Genomic DNA, 23,384 nt, shown 5'->3' on the forward strand with positions numbered 1-23,384 from the left:
AGATTTGGGCATTCAAGTCATGAAAGTAATAAATTATTCATTATATCAATCCAAAATGACCTTCTCAATACATATTATAACAAAACTGTAAAAATCAAACACAAAGGGATAATCTTCAAAGCAGAGAGAGAAGAGAAGTTTGAAGCCAGCAAAGAAACCTCCATTAGATTATCAGCAGATTTCATAGCAGAAATCTTGCAGGCTTGAACGGAATGAAAAGATATTCTCAAATTATTGAGAAAAAAAAAAATGCCAACCCAGAATACTCTATCCAGAAAAGTTATCATTCAGAAATAAAGAAGAAAAAAATTTTCACAGATAAACACCTAGGATAATTCAATATCACCAGACATACCTTACAAGAAGTGTCAAAAGTTCCTTATGGTAAAATAAAAAAAAGATAGTGACTAGTAACATGAAAATATATGGAAACTATTCAACACATAAAATAAAGCAAATGTATAGTCATATTCTGAAAATCTAATACTGTAATAGATGTGTTAACCACTTAACTATGGTATAGCTACTATAATTTATGAAAGAACACACAATATAAAAAGAGGCATGTTGTAATATTGAAGACATTTGGAGCTATAAGAGGGTAAAGTGTTTGTATGCAATTGAATTAAGTTGCTAACAACATAAGGTAGACTAGTTTGTTGTCTTTTATGTAAGCATCATAATAACCACAAGGCAAATCTACAGTAGATTCACAAGAAATAAAGATAAGGAAATAAGAGGATAATGCCATGCAAAGTCACCAATTCACAAATGTAGGTAACAAGAGTATTAAAAATTAACCACAAAACAGCCAGAAAGTATTTCATCAAATGGAAACAGTAAGGCTTTACATTTCAATGATTATTTTAAGGATAAATAGATTGAATTCTCCAATCAAAAGGCACAGACTTGCTGGATGGATTTTTAAAAAAGAAGAGGAATTCCCTGACAGTCTCATGGTCAGGACTACAAGGTTTCAATGATGAGGATGCAGTCTCCATTCCTGCTCAGGAAATTAAGATGCCACAAGCAACACAGCTGGACTGGGGGGGGGAAATGGATTCTCACAAGGTTAAAAAAAAAAAAAAAAAATATATATATATATATATATAATTACATATATATGTAATATATATATATAATATATGTAACTATTTGTGGTGATGGATGTTAATACCAAGACAGCAAGCTCAGCCTCTACCTCTCTTCTAGTTTCATTGCTCTGACCCACAGCCTCTTCATGGCCTTCTTCACTTCAGCATTTCTCAGGGAGTAGATGACAGGGTTGAGCAGTGGGGTGATCACCGTGTAGAACACAGCCACCGTCTTGTCCACAGACAGCGTGGTAGAAGGTCTCAGATAGATGAAGATGCAGGGCCCAAAGAACAAGGTGACCACAGTGACATGGGCCCCACAGGTGGACAGGGCCTTGCACCGCCCCGCGGAGCTCCGAGTCCTCAAATGGAGCAAGATGACCACATAGGAGGCTAAGAGGACCACAAAGCTGATCACAGACAGGGTCCCCCCGTTAGCAACGATCAGAAGACCAATGAGGACGGTGTCAGAGCAGGCAAGTTTGAGCAGGGGAAGCACATCACAGAAATAGTGGTCGATCACATTGGGGCCACAGAAGGGCAAGCGGAAGACAAGAAGGCTATCAACCAAGGAATGCACAAAGGCCCCCACCCATGCTGCTCCCACCAGGAAGGCACACGCTTGCCAGCTCATGATGGTGGTGTAGCTGAGGGGCTTGCAGATGGCCACGTAGCGGTCATAGGCCATCACAGTGAGCAAAAAAGCCTCAGTGCCACCAAACAAGTGGATAAAGAAAAACTGTGACATGCAGCCCCACAGAGGTATGGCTTTCCTCTCAGCCAGCAGATCTGAGATGAGTTTGGGGACTGTCGTCGAGGCGTAGCAGATCTCAACAAAGGACAGGTAGCTCAGGAAGAAGTACATGGGGGAGCCAAGGCTTCTGCTGCTCATGACAGTGAGGACAATGAGGAGATTCCCCAGCACAATGGCTGTGTACAGGAGCAGAAACATCACAAAGCAGACTTTCTGCACCTCTGGATTGGAAGAAAGTCCCAGGAAAATGAATTCTGTCACATTGTGTGTTTTAGCCATGATGCAGCCACCAGGAGGCAGGAATTTGGAAGGGTGATCTGAAATGACAGGAAACAAGACTCCTACATTAAGTGGGAAATTTACATAACAATCTGTTTTAAGTGTGAGAAGCTTGTGAGCTGGGTACTGAATGATAAGTAGGATTTAGTTATTTAGAAAAGAAGGGAAGAACACTGCAAGGAAGCCGTGGAGGAAGTGCAAACTATAGAAATTTGAGCGAGGCTGGAGTAAAGTGAAGAATAGCAACCATAAAGTTGGAGACAGGATCTAGTACCAATTCACAAAGGACTATTATGGACTTTGGGGTTTGCTCAACAGACAATGAGTAATCATCAAAAATGTTAGTGGACCCAAAGGCAGAATCACTTGGTATGCAGAAATTGGACTAGTGGACCAGAGGCTGAACTAGGAGAAGTCTATTAGGAGACTGATTGCCTCACTGGATGACGTAGGGCAGCAGGTACAGCATTACTGTGTCCATAGTAACTGTCTCTATTGCCACTGAATGCTTCTGTCTTTCGCCTGCAGATTTCCTTCATCCTACTTCCTTTTGCTCCTCTCCCTTTCTGCTTTTCAGAATAGGAGTCTCACCTTCCCATATACCCTTTAGGGTCTTTTGAAGAAATTTCCCTGGACATTCAGCACGGTCTCTTATTTCTGCTTCTTCACGTAATTATCTGCTTCTACATTCGGTCACCAGGTGACCTAGTTCCTTGCAAAAGTTCCAGCTCAATCAATTCACAATTCTTCTCTTTACAGGTGCCTTCACTTCTTTCTGGCTTCTGTCCCTCAGTGGCAACAGAAGTACAAACCACTCTCCACCCAAAATGCCGACTATGACACATCCTTATAAGAAGGCAGGCCTTCCAACACCTCAAAACATCGCCATGATTGTGCATTGACTGGTTAGCAGACTATCTTCACCCATGCTGGATGTGGTCAAGGTGACTGAGATCAAACTGCATCAACATGGTCCCTTCTATAGGTGGACTCCAGGGTACCTGAGACCAGGAGTCATGTGACATCCACTCACACCACAAAGCATCCTTCCTTGAACACTGGCAACAGATGATTATGGACTATCACAAGTCACCGCTATAAGGAAATCACCAATAGAGTTTATGACTGCAGAGACCATCACTAAACCCTCAGATCTTTTGAGAATTTTACCAAATCACTCCTAGAAAGAAGAAACCACTGCTGGACTCCTAGGTCCACATTCCAATTACTACGGGTGGTAACTAATCTAGAAAGTTAGTTACCCTCTCAGAGACTCAAATCCACACTGTTCCATGGAGATAAAACCTACCTCACAATCAGATGCCATATATCTCCCTCCTAGCCCATCCCAGAAGAAGTTAAGTATTCATGTACTGTGCTGCCTTGGAAGCTTCTCAGACATAGGAAATCCATTTCCCAATGTATAGACCCTTACAGTCAGTGATCCCTCCTCTCTCAAGACATTTTGAAATCACAGCATTTTACACACTGACTTATAACTGTGTTCTGTGATCATCTGCTCCACTAAATTGTGAATTTATTGGGGCAGAGATTATAAGCTGCTCAACACTCCATCTCTGGTGCCAACTGAATATCCATCACAATATAGTACTCAGTGAATATGCATAGAATAAGCAGGAAATACAGATCTTTCCTAGCTTCTGAGCACAGTATTTGGTACATTGTAAATGTTCATTAAATGTTGAAAGAATAAAAGATTAACACCACGTATTCTCCATCCCTGTGTCCTGTGTCTAGCACAGTGCTTGCCTCAGGCAGAGTGTAAAATGCCATGGATGTCTTACAATATTCCCTTTGCTTTCAAAGTGAAATGGCAACCATCACATGCTCACAAAATAAAACTCACCCCAGTGTTTATTGTCTCACCACAATTCTTTTTTCTGTTCTGACCAGAGAGAGGCAAATAATACCCCAAGAACATCCCCTAGAGATGCAGTTTCCCAGTTATTCAGTCTAAAACCATTAAGGCCAAGCGACCAAAGAGAGCTCATACATCTCAGGATTCACCAGATGGAGAATCCGCTCCTCTGCAGCCTCAGGCTTGGGAATGTTGAGACTAAGCCAGAAGGTCCACTCTGCTGATTTAAAACAAGAGCACAGTAAACTTGCCTCCCTTGTGTTCCCTAGAGATATAAGAATCCTGGTGACTCAGCCTGAGTTCACGTAGCTGAGAGATACCAGGGAGGAAGGTATGGTGATCAAGTGAGAGAAGATTGGTCCCCAGAGACCCATGCCTGGCCCCTTCCTAATCAGGCACCTACCTCATGGGAAGCAGGACCTGGATACTAACATCTCAAACTTCCTCGTAGGTAACATAACTCCAGAAATCAATAGGGAATGGTAAATTAATTTCACCCAGTGTTCACAGGGTACTTAGGCTATGGGGCTCCATGCTGTTTAGAGGTCAGTTAGATCCAGCTCTTATCATGAACTCAGATATTTGACTTTACATGAAATGACACCGTTCAAAGGATGGGTCCAAGGAATATGGGTTCCGTTCAGTTCAGTCACTCAGTCGTGTCCGACTCTGTGCAACCCCATGAATCACAGCACGCCAGGCCTCCCTGTCCATCACCAACTCCCGGAGTTCACCCAGACTCACATCCATCGAGTCAGTGATGCCATCCAGCCATCTCATCCTCTGTCGTCCCCTTCTCCTCCTACCCCCAATCCCTCCCAGCATCAGAGTCTTTTCCAATGAGTCAATGCTTCGCATGACGTGGCCAAAGTACTGGAGTTTCAGCTTTAGTGTCATTCCTTCCAAAGAAATCCCAGGGCTGATCTCCTTCAGAATGGACTGGTTGGATCTCCTTGCCGTCCAAGGGACTCTCAAGAGTCTTCTCCAACACCACAGTTCAAAAGCATCAATCCTTCAGCGCTCAGTCCAACTAAGCACAGTCCAACTCTCACATCCATACATGACCACAGGAAAAACCATAGCCTTGACTAGACGGACCTTTGTTGGCAAAGTAATGTCTCTGCTTTTCAATATGCTATCTAGGTTGGTCATAACTTTCCCTCCAAGGAGTAAGCATCTTTTAATTTCGTGGCTGCAGTCACCATCTGCAGTGATTTTGGAGCCCAGAAAAATAAAGTCTGACACTGTTTCCCCATCTATTTCCCATGAAGTGATGGGACTGGATGCCATGATCTTCATTTTCTGAATGTTGAGCTTTAAGCCAACTTTTTCACTCTCCTCTTACACTTTCGTCAAGAGGCTTTTGAGTTCCTCTTCACTTTCTGCCATAAGGGTGGTGTCATCTGCATATCTGAGGTTATTGATATTTCTCCCGGCAATCTTGATTCCAGCTTGTGTTTCTTCCAGTCCAGCGATTATCATGATGTACTCTGCATAGAAGTTAAATAAGCAGGGTGACAATATACAGCCTTGACATACTCCTTTTCCTATCTGGAACCAGTCTGTTGTTCCATGTCCAGTTCTAACTGTTGCTTCCTGAGCTGCATACAGATTTCTCAAGAGGCAGATCAGGTGGTCTGGTATGGGTGGTGTCAGTAAACTGAGATAGCACTTCTACTGGCCTTTGGTGTGGATGAGGGTACAGAAGAGTAGATCTCAACCGTGAGCAGTTTTTGCCTTCAAGAGTATATATGGCAATATCTGGACACATTTTTCATTGAACCAACCTGCGGGGGAGGAGGTGTTATTAGCATCTAGTGGACAGAGGCCAGAGATGCTAAGAAACATCCTATAATGCACAGGATAGCCTCTACTGCATAGCTTATCTGAGCCAAATCACAATACTATTGCTATTCAGATACCCTGCTAAAGAGGAAACAAAAATCTGAATTGGTGTTTATTAAAACTGGACTTTGATTGCATATGAGTTTATTAATCTGCTTTGTCTCTGCAACAAAATGTTTTACCAATGCCATAATGGCACTTTGCAGAATCAATGTACTCTACACCAGTGCTATTCATGAATGTCATTAATGCAGTCTTGAGTAAAATTAAAGCTGAAACAAGATGAGAAATTTCAACTAATAATTAAGGAGAAAATTATAATGATATATTTTAAGATTGTTTTAAAGATTTTAATGCAATCACTTTGAGAATGCAAACCCTAATTAATCATTATTCTCTATATTGAAAAAAAGCACTAGGAAGAAGATTAGCAAATAATTACATAAAAGCTTCCAATATTTAATATTAATATTAAATGTGCATATTTTTGACAAATTTTCACTGCTTGTGATGGATTTGTATATATTTAATTGTAGCAAATGGTAAAGTAGATTCATATCTATTCATGTGTATTTTACTAATGACATACCTAACTTTTTCATAATTTTCAAGGTATTTCTATGCTACATGGTTCCTCTAAAGTTTTTCAAACTGTCACAAATCTCCAAAAATTTTTCAATATACTTATTAGAAATAATCCTCATATAAGTGGCCCTGCATAGTTCAAATCCACGTGTTTCAAGAGTCAACCATATAAGCATATTTAGCATAAAAAATAGGAGAGGTGTTATGTTACAGACAATATCTATGTAACAAATATTTATTAAGCAGCTATATTGTGCCAAGTACTGTGCCTGGTAAGCAAAAACTATTAAGCAAAACTGGCCAAAGGAGCCTTAAAACAGAAGGACTGAATTGCCTCAAATGCCTGAAAATACAGAGTGACAGCAGCATCATGGTGGCTTAAGACACCCTCACTTTTGTCTCCTCCCTTCATTTAACAATAAATATTTGGCATCTACCCATGAAGAAGTCCATCTATGGGACATGTGGGATCCAGCTCCATATGCCAAGGAACTTGAGAAGAGTCTCATCCACAGGTGTATGGGGCAAGAGGCAGACAAAACTCATTATGCCAATCCAAAATTACCTTCTCAAGACACATTATAATAAAATTGTAAAAGTCACGAGTGAATCCTAAAAGCAGCAAGAGGAAAGAAGTTTGAAGCCTGAAAAGGACCTCCATGAGATTATCAAAAGATTTCTCAGCCAAAATCTTAGAGGCCTGTAGAAAATGAATTGATATTCTGAAATTATTGAACAAAAAAAAAAAAAATTTTTCCAACACAGAATACTCTATCCAGAAAAGTTATCACTCAGTAATAAAGGAAAAAAAGACTTTCTCAGACAAATAGCTAAAAAAACTCAATTCCACCTATCTTACAAGAAATACGGACAGTTTGTTTGGCTAAAGTAAAAAACATTAGGTAGAACATGAAAATATATGAAAAATATATAACACACTGAATAAAGAAAATGTATAGTCAATTTCTGAAAATCTAATACTGTAACAAATGGTGTGTAACCGCTTAACTCTAGTATAAAGGTTAAAAGACATGAGTATCAAAAATAACCACAACTACTGTAGTTTGTGAAAGAATATGCAATATAAAAAGAGGCATATTACAACATTAAAGACATTAAAGGAGACGTAAGAGGGTAGAGTTGTTGTATGCAACTGAATTAAGCTGCCATCGACATACTGTGTTGCTGTTTCATGTAAGCTTCATGGTAACCACAAGCAAAACCTACAGTAGATTCAAAAAGAATAAAGGCAAGGAAATCAGAGCACAACACCATGCAGTTACCAATTCAAAAATGTAGTCAGCAAAAGAATCAAAAAATCAACTAGAAAACAGCCAGAAAACAATCAAATGGCAATAGTAATTCTTTACATTTCAATGACTGCTGTAAGGATAAGTGGATTGAATTCTCCAATCAAAAGGCACAGAGTTGCTGGAAGGATTTAAAAAAATAAAAAGAACACTCAGTTATATGCTGTTACACAATAGATTTAGGAAAATCTACACCCAAGAGAAGGGCTTCCCTCGTAGCTCAGTTGGTAAAGAATCTGCCTGCAATGCAGGAGACCTGGGTTCAATCCTTGGGTTGGGAAGATCTCCTGGAGAAGGAAATGGCAACCCACTCCAGTATTCTTGCCTGGAGAATCCCATGGACAGAGGAGCCTGGCAGGCTACTGTCCATGGAGTCACAAGAGTCGGACATGATTTAGTGACTAAACCACCACCACACTCAAGAGTAAAGGGGTGGAAAAAATGCTTATGCAAATGGAAACCAAAAGAGGGCAGAATAGCTGTATATTTATATCAGACAAAGGAGACTTTAGGACAAAAACTGGAATAGGAGATGACGGTCATTAGATAATAATAAAGTAGTCAATTCATCAAAAAGGTGTAGTGTTTGTAAATATATATGCAACTAACACTGAAGCACCTAAATATTTTGTTGGGCAAAAAGTTCATTCCATAAGATTTTATAGAAAAACTCACACTAATTTTTTGGCCAATCCTATATGTTAAGCTAATACTAATGGGGAAAATCAACAATAATACAATGAAAGCAGGGGACTTCCATATGTTCAGTCCCATGAAAAATGTCATGTATTGGACAGGGATCACATTAAATCTGTAGATTGCTCTGGTGATATGGCCATTTTAACAATATTAATTCTTCTAACCCAGGAGCATGGGATATCTTTTCATTTCTTTAAATCATCTTCAATTTCCTTTATCAGTGTTTTATAGTTCTCAGCATATAAGTCTTTCACCTACTTGGTCGGGTTTTCTCCTATGATTTTTTTTTATGCAATTTTAACAGGGATTGTTTTTTTACTTTATCTTTCTGATATTTCCTTGTTCATCTAAAGAAATGCAATAGATTCCTGTATTCTTTTATATGCTGACTTGCTGAATTCATTTGTCAGTTCTAATGGTTTTTCTGTGGAGTTTTAAGGGTTTTCTACACAGAGTGTCATGTCATATGCATATAATGACAGTTTTACCTCTTCCTTTCCAATTTGGATAACTTTTTTTTTTTTTTTTTTTATTTTCATTGGAGGCTAATTCTTTACAATATTGTGGTGGTTTTTGCCATACATTGATATGAATCAGCCATGAGTGTACATGTGTTCCCCATCCTGAACCCCCTCCCACCTCCCTCCCCATCCCATCCCTCAGGGTCATCCCAGTGCACCAGTCCGAGCACCCTGTCTCATGCATCGAACCTGGACTGGCGATCTGTTTCACATATGATAATATACATGTTTCAATGCTACTCTCTCAAATCATCCCATTCTCGACTTCTCCCATAGAGTCCAAAAGTCTGTTCTTTATATCTGTGTCTCTTTTTCTGTCTCACATATAGGGTTATTGTTACCATTTTTCTAAAGTCCATATACATGTGTTAGTATACTGTATTGGTGTTTTTCTTTCTGGCTTACTTCACTCTGTATAATAGGCTCCAGTTTCATCCACCTCACTAGAACTGATTCAAATGTATTCTTTTTAATGGCTGAGTAATATTCCATTTTTTTGTTTGTTTGTTTAATGACTGTAACCAAGACTTTCAATACAATATGGAACAAGTGGTGAGAGTACTCATCCTTGTCTTTTTCCAGATTTTAACAGGAAGACTCAGTTTTTCACCACTGAGTATTATGTTGGCTGAGGGTTTGTTGTAAATAGCTTTTATTATATTTTGATATGCTCCCTATATACCCACTTTGGTAAGAACTTTTACATAAATGGATGTTGAATTTTATCAGATGCTTCACTGTATCTAATGAATGATCATGTGGTTTTTATCTTTTCTTTTGTTGATCAAGTGCATCACATTCATTGATTTGTGTATTGATTTGTGTATGTTGAACAGTTCTTGTGATAGGGACTTCCAGTCCCATAGAAAGACAATGCCAAAGAATGCTCAAACTACCACACAATTGCACTCATCTCCCATGCTAGTAAAGTAATGCTCAAAATTCTCCAAGCCAGGCTTCAGCAATATGTGAACCATGAACTTCCACACGTTCAAGCTGGTTTTAGAAAAGGCAGAGGAACCAGAGATCAAATTGCTAACATCCGCTGGATCATGGAAAAAGCAAGAGAGTTCCAGAAAAACATCTACTTCTGCTTTATTGACTATGCCAAAGCCTTTGATTGTGTGGATCACAATAAACTCTGGAAAATTCTGAAAGAGATGGGAATACCAGAGCACATGACCTGCCTCTTGAGAAATCTGTATGCAGGTCAGGAAGCAACAGTTAGAACTGGACATGGAACAACAGACTGGTTCCAAATAGGAAAAGGAGTACGTCACAGCTGTATATTGTCACCCTGCTTATTTAACTTATATGCAGAGCACATCATGAGAAACACTGGGCTGGAAGAAGCACAAGCTAGAATCAGGACTGCCGGAAGAAATATCAATAACCTCAGATATGCAGATGACACTACCCTTATGGCAGAAAGTGAAGAGGAACTAAAAAGCCTCTTAATGAAGGTGAAAGAGGAGAATGAAAAAGTTGGCTTAAAGCTCAACATCCAGAAAACAAAGATCATGGCATCTGGTCCCATCACTTCATGGGAAATAGATGGGGAAACAGTGGAAACAGTGTCAGACTTTATTTTTCTGGGCTCCAAAATCACAGCAGATGGTGACTGCAGCAATGAAATTAAAAGATGCTTACTCCTTGGAAAGAAAGTTATGAGCAACCTAGATAGCATATTCAAAAGCAGAGACATTACTTTGCCAACAAAGGTCCGTCTAGTCAAGGCTATGGTTTTTCCAGTGGTCGTGTATGGATGTGAGAGTTGGACTGTGAAGAAAGCTGAGCACTGAAGAATTTATGCTTTTGAACTGTGGTGTTGGAGAAGACTCTTGAGAGTCCTTTGGACTGCAAAGAGATCCAACCAGTCCATTCTGAAGGAGATCAGCCCTGGGATTTCTTTGGAAGGAATGATGCTAAAGCTGAAACTCCAGTACTTTGGCCACCTCATGCAAAGAGTTGACTCATTGGAAAAGACTCTGATGCTGGGAGGGATTGGGGGTAGGAGGAGAAGGGGACGACATAGGATGAGATGGCTGGATGGCATCACTGACTAGATGGACATGAGCCTGAGTGAACTCCGGGAGTTGGTGATGGACAGGGAGGCCTGGTGTGCTGCAATTCGCGGGGTCACAAAGAGTCGGACATGACTGAGCAACTGAACTGAACTGTGACTTTGGGATGAAATAACCAGATGGGACCTATCAAACTTCTAAGTTTTTGCACAGCAATGGAAACCATAAAACAAAACAGAAGGACAACCTCCAGAATGGGAAGAAATATTTGCCTTAGGAAAGAGAGAGGGCAGAAATGAAAAAAAAAGGGTTGGAAGTGGTAGAAAGTCCAAGACCTGTTTCCATGGACAAACTTCACTGGCCCCACCTAGAATGTGTGAGGAGTGAGGATTCAGGGGTGGGCACTGATATAGGGGTCCATGTCTCATGTACACCCTCATCTCAGGCTTCACCCCAATCCACACTCACACCTTGAAACCCTTTGTCTTGTTCCTCCAGCTCAGCTACTTTTCTGAGAAAGAGCTGGGTGCTTGCCTGTATTGAAGAAACACAAACACAAATTGGAAAAAAAAAAAAAGAACAAACCTATCACATACTAAGTGATCAACAGACATGTGAGGAAGGACTAATCAATATGGTTATTAGAGGGCTTTAGGTCAGGGACAAAGTGAGGAATAGGAAGAGAAAAGGGATTAGAAGACATTATAAAGGAACAGAGGTAGCAGCCACCCCTGAACAACAGTCTTTGATATAAGAATGTATAAAGCCCTGAAGGTCCCCTTGAAACCTTCTGAAGCTGGTATTATTACTGTCTCCGTTTGTATTTGTAGAAACTGAGACCCAAATGAATTAAATGATCCATGAATGGTTGCTTCAGTAGGACTTCTAACCCTGCTTTTCAAATTCCATCCTAAACAAACTGGCCCTGTCTAGAGTAAACAGGGCAAAGCAAAGGAGATTAATGTGTAACAGTCCCTGTTCTGCTGGAGAAGGACTGGACACTACTGGGTGGAATGCTAACAACCTATTCTCCCCAGCTCTGCTCCCCAGCATCCCAGGAAACCATCAATTGTTGGTCCCCAAAATTCCTGGTCCATCCTGACTGGTAGCCATGCACTCAGTCTTTGTCATGGAGTCCTCTGGAGGTGGTAAGAGCCCTGGGAAGCAGACTTATGATCCTGGTCACCACCTTGCTCAAGACTTACTGTGTGACCTGGGTAAATCTTTTAACCTTGCTACATTTATTTACTCAGCTATCTCCTGAGAGCACAAAATGAGGAATATAAGTAAAGTGCCTTGAATATCATAACCAAAAGAAAGTGAACTTCAACAACTATTGTGCTAATAAAGGAATTATTGGGTGCTATTATCCATTTTATAGATGAGATACCTGTACATTCACCAGCTGTCATAGGTTTCCTGAATGAGCCTTTGAATATCACACTAAGAGCCTCATAAAGGCTTCCACTATGGCTCAGATGGTAGAGAATCTGCCTGCAGTGCAGGAGACCCAGGTTCAATCCCAGGATCAGGAAGATCCCCTGGAGAATGGAACAGCTAGCCACTCCAGTCTTCTTGCCAGGAGACACCCATGGACAGAGGAGCCTAGCAGGCTACAATCCATGGGGTTGCAAAGAGTCAGACATGACAGAAGCAATTTAGCATACATGAGCCCCCGGGACTATGACCCCACCTCGAGTGTAGTGATTACAATTTACTTTTATTTGTATTCCCAGTGCCTCACTCATTGCGGATAATAAATATCTGCAAAGATTGAGGGGTAAGTGGAATATTATTAGAAAAAGAACAATAGTTGTCATTACAAGCATCAGACCAGAGATGCAAAACTGTCTTAGAGAGGGAGCAGCTAAAATGGTGGAGGAGTAGGATGGGAGAACACTTTCTCCCACACAAATTCATCAAAAGAACATTTAAATGCCGAGTAAATTCCACAAAACAACTTCTGAATGCCGGCAGAGGACATTAGGCACCCAGAAAAGCAACCCAAGTCTTCGAAAGGAGGTAGGAAAAAATATAAAAGACAAAAAAAGAGACAAAAGAGGGAGGGGGCGGAGCTCCGTCCTGGGAAGGGAGTCTTAAAAAGAGAGAAGTTTCGAAACACCAAGAAACCTTCTCACTGCCGAATCTGTGCCGAGCCTTGGAAGCACAGAGGGCAACATAACAGGGAGGAAAAATAAATAAACAATTAAAACCCGCAGATTGCAAGCCCTATGGTAACTCCCCCAGCGGAGAAGCAGCACAGACGCCTGTGCATGCCACTAGCAAGCAGGGGCTGAGCAGGGAGGCGCGGCGCGGGCCGCATCGCTTAGAGTAAGGATCTGGCCTGAATACCCTGAGTGCTATCTGAGTGAAATAATTTGAGCTAGCAAATCAGACTGTGGGATATCTACCACGCAAAAAGCCAGCCCTAACCTAAGACACCGCCAGGCCCACGCATGGAACAAAGGACTGAACAGAGATAGCCAGCTACAGCCCATCCCCCTCCAGTGACAGGCAGCCAGAGCCAGAAGGGGGCAATCGCAGCCCCAGAGAGACATTATCTAGAAAACTGTAAGCAGGCCTTTTTGCTAACTAAAACTTCTTGGGGGTCTGGACGGTCAACATCCGCCTGAGAAGGTGCGCCGCTTGTACACCTAGATAACCGAGCGGCGGGGAGGTGATAAATCGCAGCAATTGCGCTCGCCAAACACCTCATCACCTGAGCTGCTCGGTCCTGGGAAGGGCACAAAACGCAGGCCCAACCAAGTCCGTGCCTCTGAGGATTACCCCAGTGCCTGAACCTGAGAGGCTTGGACCCAGGAGGTGCAAGCAGCCCAGGGCCCGCCACAGATGGTTCCTGGCGGAGCAAGCTAGAGCCTGAGCAGTGCGGGCAGGGAGGCTACACACGCTGTGAGTAGGGGGCAGACCCAGTGTGGCTGAGGCACTGCGAGCCCACGCCAGTGTTATTTTTTTGCAGCGTCCCTACCTCCCCACAGCGCGACTGAACAAGTGAGCCTAAAAAAAAAAGTGTCCTCCACCGTCCCCTTTGTGTCAGGGCAGAAACCAGACACTGAAGAGACCAGCAAACAGAAGAAGCAATAACAGAAGGAACCACCTTGGAAGCTACAGGCAATAGATTAAAACCCTGTGGTTAGTACCGACTACATAGGAAGGGGCCTATAGATCTTGAAAAATATAAGTCGGACCAAGGAACTAGCCAAAAATGAACTGAACCCACAATACTTGCAACAAAACCAGAGAAAGTCCTAGATATATTTTTACTATTTTTATGATCATTCTTTCTTTTTTTTATTTTTTAAAAAACAATTTAAGTCCTCTATTATTCCTTTAATTTTCACTTTGATAACCTATTACTTTGCAAAAAAAAAAAAAGACTATTTTATTAAAGCAAACTTCATATATATATTTTTATAATTTTTTTGACCTTGTTTATTTTTTTTTTCTTCTTTTCTTTAACATTGTATTTTTGAAATTCCAAACTCTACTCTAGATTTTTAATTTTAGCTTTTTGGTATTTGTTATCAATTTTGTACCTATATATTTTTTATAATTTCTGTGACTTTTTCTCTGTTTCTTTCTCTTCTTCTTTTATATAACATTGTATATCTGAAATTCCAAACTCTACTCTAGATTTTTAATTTATGCTTTGTGGTATTTGTTAACAATTTTGTACCTGTATTTTCCTTTTATTTTTTAAATTTTATTTTATTTTTAAACTTTACATAATTGTATTAGTTTTGCCAAATATCAAAATGAATCTGCCACAGGTATACATGTGTTCCCCATCCTGAACCCTCCTCCCTCCTCCCTTTAAACTTTACAATATTGTATTAGTTTTGCCAAATATCGAAATGAATCTGCCACAGGTATACCTGTGTTCCCCATCCTGAACCCTCCTCCCTCCTCCCTCCCCATACCCTCCCTCTGGGTCGTCCCAGTGCACCAGCCCCAAGCATCCAGTACCGTGCATCGAACCTGGACTGGCGACTCATTTCATACACGATATTATACATGTTTCAATGCCATTCTCCCAAATCTCCCCACCCTACTCTAGATTTTTAACTCTTGCTTTTTGGTATTAGTTATCAACTTTGTACCTATATTTTCTTTATAATTTTCGCGACCTTGTTTGTTTTTGTTTGTTCCTTTTTTCTCTTTCTTTTCCTTCTTTTCTTTAACATATTTTTGAAATTCCAAACTCTACTCTAGATTTTTAATTTTTGCTTTTATGTACTTGTTACCAATTTTGTACCTTTAAGAGCCCAATCTTCAGTACCCATTTTTCACTAGGGAGCGAGATTACTGGCTTAACTGCTCTCTCTCCCTTTGGACTCTCCTTTTTCTCCACCAGGTCGCCTGTGTCTCCTCCCTAACCCCTCTCTACTCTACCCAACTCTGTGAATTTCTGTGTGTTCCAGATGGTGGAGAACACTTAGGGAACTGATTACTGGCTGGATCTGTCTCCCTCCTTTTCATTCCCCGCTTTTATCCTCCTGGCCACCTCTCTCTCCTTCCTCCTTCTTCTCTTCTCTGTATAACTCCGTGAACATCTCTGACCGGTCCAGTTGTGCAATGCACATAAGGAAGTGATTACTGGCTAGCCCGCTTTCTCCTCTATTGATTCCACCTCATCTCTTTCGAGTCACCTCTAACTCCCTCCTCCCTCTTCTCTTCTCCATGTAACGCTGTGAACCTCTCTGGGTGACCCTCACGGTAGAGAAACTTTTCATCTTTAACGTAGATGTTTTATCAATGGTGCTGTATAGAAGGAGAAGTTTTGAAACTACTGTAAAAATAAGACCAATAACTGGAAGCAGGAGGCTTAAGTCCAAACCCTGACTCCAGGGAACTCCTAACTCCAGGAAACATTAATTGATGGGAGCTCATCAAATGCCTCCATACCTACACTGAAACCAAGCACCACACAAGGGCCAACAAGTTCCAGGGCAAGACATACCAAGCAAATTCTCCAGCAACAAAGGAACACAGCCCTGAGCTCAAAGATACAGGCTGCCCAAAGTCACCCCAAAACCATAGACATCTCATAACTCACTACTGGACACTTCATTGCACTCCAGAGAGAAGAAATACAGCCCCACCCACCAGAACACCAACACAAGCTTCCCTAACCAGGAAACCTTGACAAGCCACCTGTACAAACCCACACAGAGTGAGGAAATGCCACAATAAAGAGAACTCCACAAACTGCCAGAATACAGAAAGGACACCCCAAAGTCAGCAATTTAAACAAGATGAAGAGACAGAGGAATACCCAGCAGATAAAGGAATAGGATAAATGCCCACCAAACCAAACAAAAGAGGAAGAGATAGGGAATCTACCTGATAAATAATTCTGAATAATGATAGTGAAATTGATCCAAAATCTTGAAATTAAAATGGAATCACAGATAAATAGCCTGGAAACAAGGATTGAGAAGATACAAGAAAGGTTTAACAAGGACCTAGAAGAAATAAAAAAGAGTCAATATATAATGAATAATGCAATAAATGAAATCAAAAACACTCTGGAGGCAACAAATAGTAGAATAACAGAGGCAGAAGACAGGATTAGTGAATTAGAAGATAGAATGGTAGAAATAAATGAATCAGAAAAGAAAAAAGAAAAATGAATTAAAAGAAATGAGGACAATCTCAGAGACCTCCAGGACAATATTAAACACTAAAACATTCAAATCATAGGGGTCCCAGAAGAAGAAGACAAAAAGAAAGACCATGAGAAAATACTTGAGGAGATAATAGTTGAAAACTTGCCTAAAATGGGGAGGAAATAATCACTCAAGTCCAAGAAACCCAAAGAGTCCCAAACAGGATAAACCCAAGGCGAAACACCCCAAGACACATATTAATCAAATTAACAAAGATCAAACACAAAGAACAAATATTAAATGTAGCAAGGGAAAAACAACAAATATCACACAAGGGAATTCCCATAAGGATAACAGCTGATCTTTCAATAGAAACTCTTCAAGCCAGGAAGGAATGGCAAGACATATTTAAAATGATGAAAGAAAATAACCTACAGCCCAGATTATTGTACCCAGCAAGGATCTCATTCAAATATGAAGGAGAAATCAAAAGCTTTTCAGACAAGCAAAAGCTGAGAGAATTCTGCACCACCAAACCAGCTCTCCAACAAATACTAAAGGATATTCTCTAGACAGGAAACACAAAAACGGTGTATAAATTCAAACCCCAAACAATAAAGTAAATGGCAACGGGATCATACTTATCAGTAATTACCTTAAATGTAAATGGGTTGAATGCCCCAACCAAAAGACAAAGACTGGCTGAATGGATACAAAAACAAGACCCCTACATATGTTGTCTACAAGAGACCCACCTCAAAACAGGGGACACATACAGACTGAAAGTGAAGGGCTGGAAAAAGATTTTCCATGCAAATAGGGACCAAAAGAAAGCAGGACTAGCAATACTCATATCAGATAAAATAGACTTTAAAACAAAGGCTGTGAAAAGAGACAAAGATGGTCACTCCATAATGATCAAAGGATCAATCCAAGAAGAAGATATAACAATTATAAATATATATGCACCCAACATGGGAGCACTGCAATATGTAAGACAAATGCTAACAAGTATGAAAGGAGAAATTAACAATAACACAATAATAGTGGGAGACTTTAATACCCCACTCACACCTATGGATAGATCAACTAAACAGAAAATTAACAAGGAAACACAAACTTTAAATGATACAATAGACCAGTTAGACCTAATTGATATCTATAGGACATTTCATCCCAAAACAATGAATTTCACCTTTTTCTCAAGCGCACATGGAACCTTCTCCAGGATAGATCACATCCTGGGCCATAAATATAGCCTTGGTAAATTCAAAAAAATAGAAATCATTCCAAGCATCTTTTCTGACCACAATGCAGTAAGATTAGATCTCAATTAAAGAAGAAAAACTATTAAAAATTCCAATATATGGAGGCTGAAAAACACGCTGCTGAATAACCAACAAATCACAGAAGAAATCAAAAAAGAAATCAAAATTTGCATAGAAACGAATGAAAATGAAAACACAACAACCCAAAACCTGTGGGACACTGTAAAAGCAGTCCTAAGGGGAAAGTTCATAGCAATACAGGCATACCTCAAGAAACAAGAAAGTAGTCAAATAAATAACCTAACTCTACACCTAAAGCAACTAGAAAAGGAAGAAATGAAGAACCCCAGGGTTAGTAGAAGGAAAGAAATCTTAAAAATTAGGGCAGAAATAAATGCAAAAGAAACAAAACAGACCATAGCAAAAATCAACAAAGCCAAAAGTTGGTTCTTTGAAAGGATAATTAAAATTGACAAACCATTAGCCAGACTCATCAAGAAACAAAGGGAGAAAAACCAAATCAATAAAATTAGAAATGGAAATGGAGAGATCACAACAGACAACACAGAAATACAAAGGATGATAAGAGACTACTATCAACAATTATATGCCAATAAAATGGACAACGTGGAACAAATGGACAAATTCTTAGAAAAGTACAACTTTCCAAAACTGGACCAGGAAGAAATAGAAAATCTTAACAGACCCATCACAAGCATGGAAATTGAAACTGTAATCAGAAATCTTCCAGCAAACAAAAGCCCAGGTCCAGATGGCTTCACAGCTGAATTCTACCAAAAATTTAGAGAAGAGCTAACACCGATCCTACTCAAACTCCTCCAGAAAATTGCAGAGGAAGGTAAACTTCCAAACTCATTCTATGAGGCTACCATCACCCTAATACCAAAACCTGACAAAGATCCCACAAAAAAAGAAAACTACAGGCCAATATCACTGATGAACATAGATGCAAAAATCCTTAACAAAATTCTAGCAATCAGAATCCAACAACACATTAAAAAGATCATACACCATGACTAAGTGGGCTTTATCCCAGGGATGCAAGGATTCTTCAATATCCGCAAATCAATCAATGTAATACACCACATTAACAAATTGAAAAATAAAAACCATATGATTATCTCAATAGATGCAGAGAAAGTCTTTGACAAAATTCAACATCCATTTAGGATAAAAACTCTCCAGAAAGCAGAATAGAAGGAACATATCTCAACATAAAAGCTATATATGACAAACCCACAGCAAACATTATCCTCAATGGTGAAAAATTGAAAGCATTTCCTCTAAAGTCAGGAACAAGACAAGGGTGCCCACTTTCACCATTACTATTCAACATAGTTTTGGAAGTTTTGGCCACAGCAATCAGAGCAGAAAAAGAAATAAAAGGAATCCAAATTGGAAAAGAAGAAGTAAAACTCTCACTGTTTGCAGATGACATGATCCTCTACATAGAAAACCCTAAATACTCCACCAGAAAATTACTAGAAATAATCAATGATTATAGTAAAGTTGCAGGATATAAAATCAACACACAGATATCCCTTGCATTCCTATACACTAATAATGAGAAAACAGAAAGAGAAATTAAGGAAACAATTCCATTCACCATTGCAACGGAAAGAATAAAATACTTAGGAATATATCTATCTAGAGAAACTAAAGACCTATATATAGAAAACTATAAAACACTGGTGAAAGAAATCAAAGAGGACACTAATAGATGGAGAAATATACCATGTTCATGGATTGGAAGAATCAATATAGTGAAAATGAGTATACTACCCAAAGCACTTTATAGATTCAATGCAATCCCTATCAAGCTACCAATGGTATTCTTCACAGAGCTAGAACAAATAATTTCACAATTTGTATGGAAATACAAAAAACCTTGAATAGCCAAAGTGATCTTGAGAAAGGAGAATGGAACTGGAGGAATCAAACTACCTGACTTCAGGCTCTACTACAAAGCCACAGTTATCAAGACAGTATGGTACTGGCACAAAGACAGAAATATAGATCAATGGAACAAAATAGAAAGCCCAGAGATAAATCCACGCACATATGGACACCTTATCTTTGACAAAGGAGGCAAGAATATACAATGGATTAAAGACAATCTCTTTAACAAGTGGTGCTGGGAAATCTGGTCAACCACTTGTAAAAGAATGAAACTAGAACACTTTCTAACACCATACACAAAAATAAACTCAAAATGGATTAAAGATCTCAACATAAGACCAGAAACTATAAAACTCCTAGAGGAGAACATAGGCAAAACACTCTCCGACATACATCACAGCAGGACTGTCTATGACCCACCTCCAAGAATATTGGAAATAAAAGCAAAAATAAACAAATGGGACCTAATTAAACTTAAAAGCTTCGGCACAACAAAGGAAACTAATAGCAAGGTGAAAAGGCAGCCTTCAGAATGGGAGAAAATAATAGCAAATGAAGCAACTGACAAACAACTAATCTCAAAAATATACAAGCAACCCCTACAGCTCAACTCCAGAAAAATAAATGATCCAATCAAAAAATGGGCCAAAGAACTAGACATTTCTCCAAAGAAGACATACAGATGGCTAACAAACACATGAAAAGATGCTCAACATCACTCATTATCAGAGAAATGCAAATCAAAACCACTATGAGGTACCATTTCACACCAGGCAGAATGGCTGCGATCCAAAAGTCTACAAGCAATAAATGCTGGAGAGGGTGTGGAGAAAAGGGAACCCTCTTACACTGTTGGTGGGAATGCAAACTAGTACAGCCACTATGGAGAACAGTGTGGAGATTCCTTAAAAAACTGGAAATAGAACTGCCATATGATCCAGCAATCCCACTGCTGGGCATACACACTGAGGAAACCAGAAGGGAAAGAGACACGTGTACCCCAGTGTTCATCGCAGCACTGTTTGTAATAGCCAGGACATGGAAGCAACCTAGATGTCCATCAGCAGATGAATGGATAAGAAAGCTGTGGTACATACACACAATGGAGTATTACTCAGCCATTAAAAAGAATACATTTGAAATCAGTTCTAATGAGGTGGATGAAACTGGAGCCTATTATATAGAGTGAAGTAAGCCAGAAATAAAAACACCAATACAGTATACTAAAGCATATATATGGCATTTAGAAAGATGCTAACAATAACCCTGTGTACAAGACAGCAAAAGAGACACTGATGTATAGAATAGTTTTATGGACTCTGTGGGAGAGGGAGAGGGTGGAAAAATTTGGGAGAATGGCATTGAAACATGTATAACATCATGTATGAAACGAATTGCCAGTCCAAGTTCAATGCACGATACTGGATGCTTGGGGCTGGTGCACTGGGACGACCCAGAGGGACGGTATGGGGAGGGAGGAGGGAGGAGGGTTCAGGATGGGGAGCACTTGTATACCTGTGGCGGATTCATTTCGATATTTGGCAAAACCAATACAATATTGTAAAGTTTAAAAATAAAATAAAATTTTAAAAAACTGTCTTAGATGCTACAAAGACGGGAAGTCTCCCAAGTCCAGGCTCATGAGAAGCCTTGTAGTTTCACTTCTCCCCCCGAGCTCCCCTTGACCCTGAAGATCTTCCTCATGGCATTTTTCACCTCACTGTTCCTCAGCGTGTAGATCAGAGGGTTCAGCAAAGGTGGCATGACGATGTTAAAGAGGATGACAAGTTTGTCAGCGGCCAGGGTGGTGGAGGGTCGAATGTACATGAACATGGGGGGCACCAGGACCAGAAGCACAGCGATGATGTGAGCCGCATGTGGACAGAGCCTTGCGCCGGCTCTCAGAAGACCGGCTTCTCAGGTTCAGTAGAATGACCACATAGGAGATAATAAGGATGATGAAGGACACTAAAGAAATCATGCCGCTGTTGGCCACCACGATGAGCCCCACCACATAGGTGTCTGCACAGGCCAGCTTCTGCAGGGGATGGACGTCACAGAAGAAGCTGTCGATCTCGTTGGGCCCACAGAAGGGCAGCTGGACTGTGAGGAGTGTCTGCAGGATGGAATGCAGGAAGCCAGCCACCCAGGAGGCCCCCGCCAGCAGGCCGCACTTCCGGCGGCCCATGATGGTCGCATAGTGCAGGGGCCGACAGATGGCCACATAGCGGTCATAGGCCATGGCCGTGAGGAGGAAGATCTCGGTGCCACCAAAAAAGTGGGCAGAAAAGAGCTGGGTCATGCAGCCCTCGAAGGAGATGGTCTTGCGCTCCACCAAGGTGTCAGCAATCATCTTGGGTGTGGAAGCGGATGGATAGCACATGTCGGCAAAGGACAAGTGGCAGAGGAAGAAGTACATGGGAGCGTGCAGGGTCTTGCTGGCGTTGATGGTGACGACGACCAGAAGGTTCCCCAGGACCGTGAGCACGTGGAAGAGAGAGAAGACCAGGAAGCAGGCACGTTGCATCTCCGGCTCGGAAAAGGCCGAGCAAGACGAACTCAGTCACGTTGTTCTTGGAGCCCATGGATTGTCTATCCTGAGCACTGACAATCTGGTTAGGTCTGCAAGGACACAAACTGCAGGATATAAGAAAGCTTCCCATAGAGAAGGGGCTTATGGACACAGTGCGGGGTAGGGAGGGCGGGATGAACTGAGAGAGCATTATTGACGTATATACATAGGCTGCCATGTGTAAATAGATAGCTAGTGAGAGGCTGCTGTAGAGCACAGGGAGCTCAGTTTAGTGTTCTGTGGTGACCTAGAAGGGGAGGGATGGGGGGATGGGAGAGACGCTCAAGAGAGAGGGGATATATGCATTCTCATAGCTGAATCATGGTTGTTGTACAGCAGAACTTTGCAAAGCAATTACAGTCCAATTTTAAAAATAAATTTAAAAAAAATTACAGATAGTTTCCCAAATCCAGGAGTCAGTACACTGTATTCAAGTCTGATAATGATTTTAACACCCTGTTTCAAAGGGTGTTAAAACTAACATTCATAACTCCTTTCTATGCCATAGCTAAAATACAGTATGTGGAAAACATTTTGTTATCTAGAACCTGTAAGATTTCATGCACAGATCTACCCTAGAACATACATATATCAGAACACAGACCAGAGACAGACCTGGCAAAAGAGGAAAGCATGTAAAACAAATAAATGAAATAATAAGTGAATGCATGAACAAATGTCTCAGATACTAAATTTATAAGTGATTAAGATATAAAAAATTGCATTAAATTCAACAAAAATTGTTGAGCCCTCTAAGTGCCAAGAAACATTGTCACTGATCCTTAAGTGCCTAGAACCATATCAAATGTCCTTAACCACAGGGCTGTGTATAGCATATAATTTAAAAACTTTAAGGGGGAAGGTGAGAGATGCTAACCTTACAAAGCTGGGCTTCGTGTACATCAATCAGTAAGTATGAAAAACCACCATAAGTACCTCAGTAACAACCAGAGAGTGCTGGATGGTAATTATTTCATAGTCAAGGGCAGGTTGGTAGAGTGTAGGGG

General features: G+C 40.5%; 2 protein-coding genes across 2 annotated transcripts; both read right to left on the reverse strand.

The window, feature by feature from the left end:
• Window positions 1-1,197: 1,197 nt before the first annotated feature.
• LOC102273298 (olfactory receptor 4X2) lies at window positions 1,198-2,127 on the reverse strand. Its single transcript, XM_005910243.2, has one exon. It carries the CDS (start codon window positions 2,125-2,127, stop codon window positions 1,198-1,200), a length of 930 nt encoding a protein of 309 aa, XP_005910305.2.
• Window positions 2,128-21,443: 19,316 nt separating this feature from the next.
• On the reverse strand, window positions 21,444-22,390 carry LOC102274655 (olfactory receptor 4S1-like). The gene is given in 3 exon segments (XM_014483695.2): window positions 21,444-21,669; window positions 21,671-22,336; window positions 22,338-22,390. Coding segments are annotated over 3 exon segments (945 nt in total).
• Window positions 22,391-23,384: the final 994 nt, after the last annotated feature.

The sequence above is a fragment of the Bos mutus genome, chromosome 15 (assembly GCF_027580195.1).
Source record: "Bos mutus isolate GX-2022 chromosome 15, NWIPB_WYAK_1.1, whole genome shotgun sequence".
NCBI lineage: Eukaryota > Metazoa > Chordata > Mammalia > Artiodactyla > Bovidae > Bos > Bos mutus.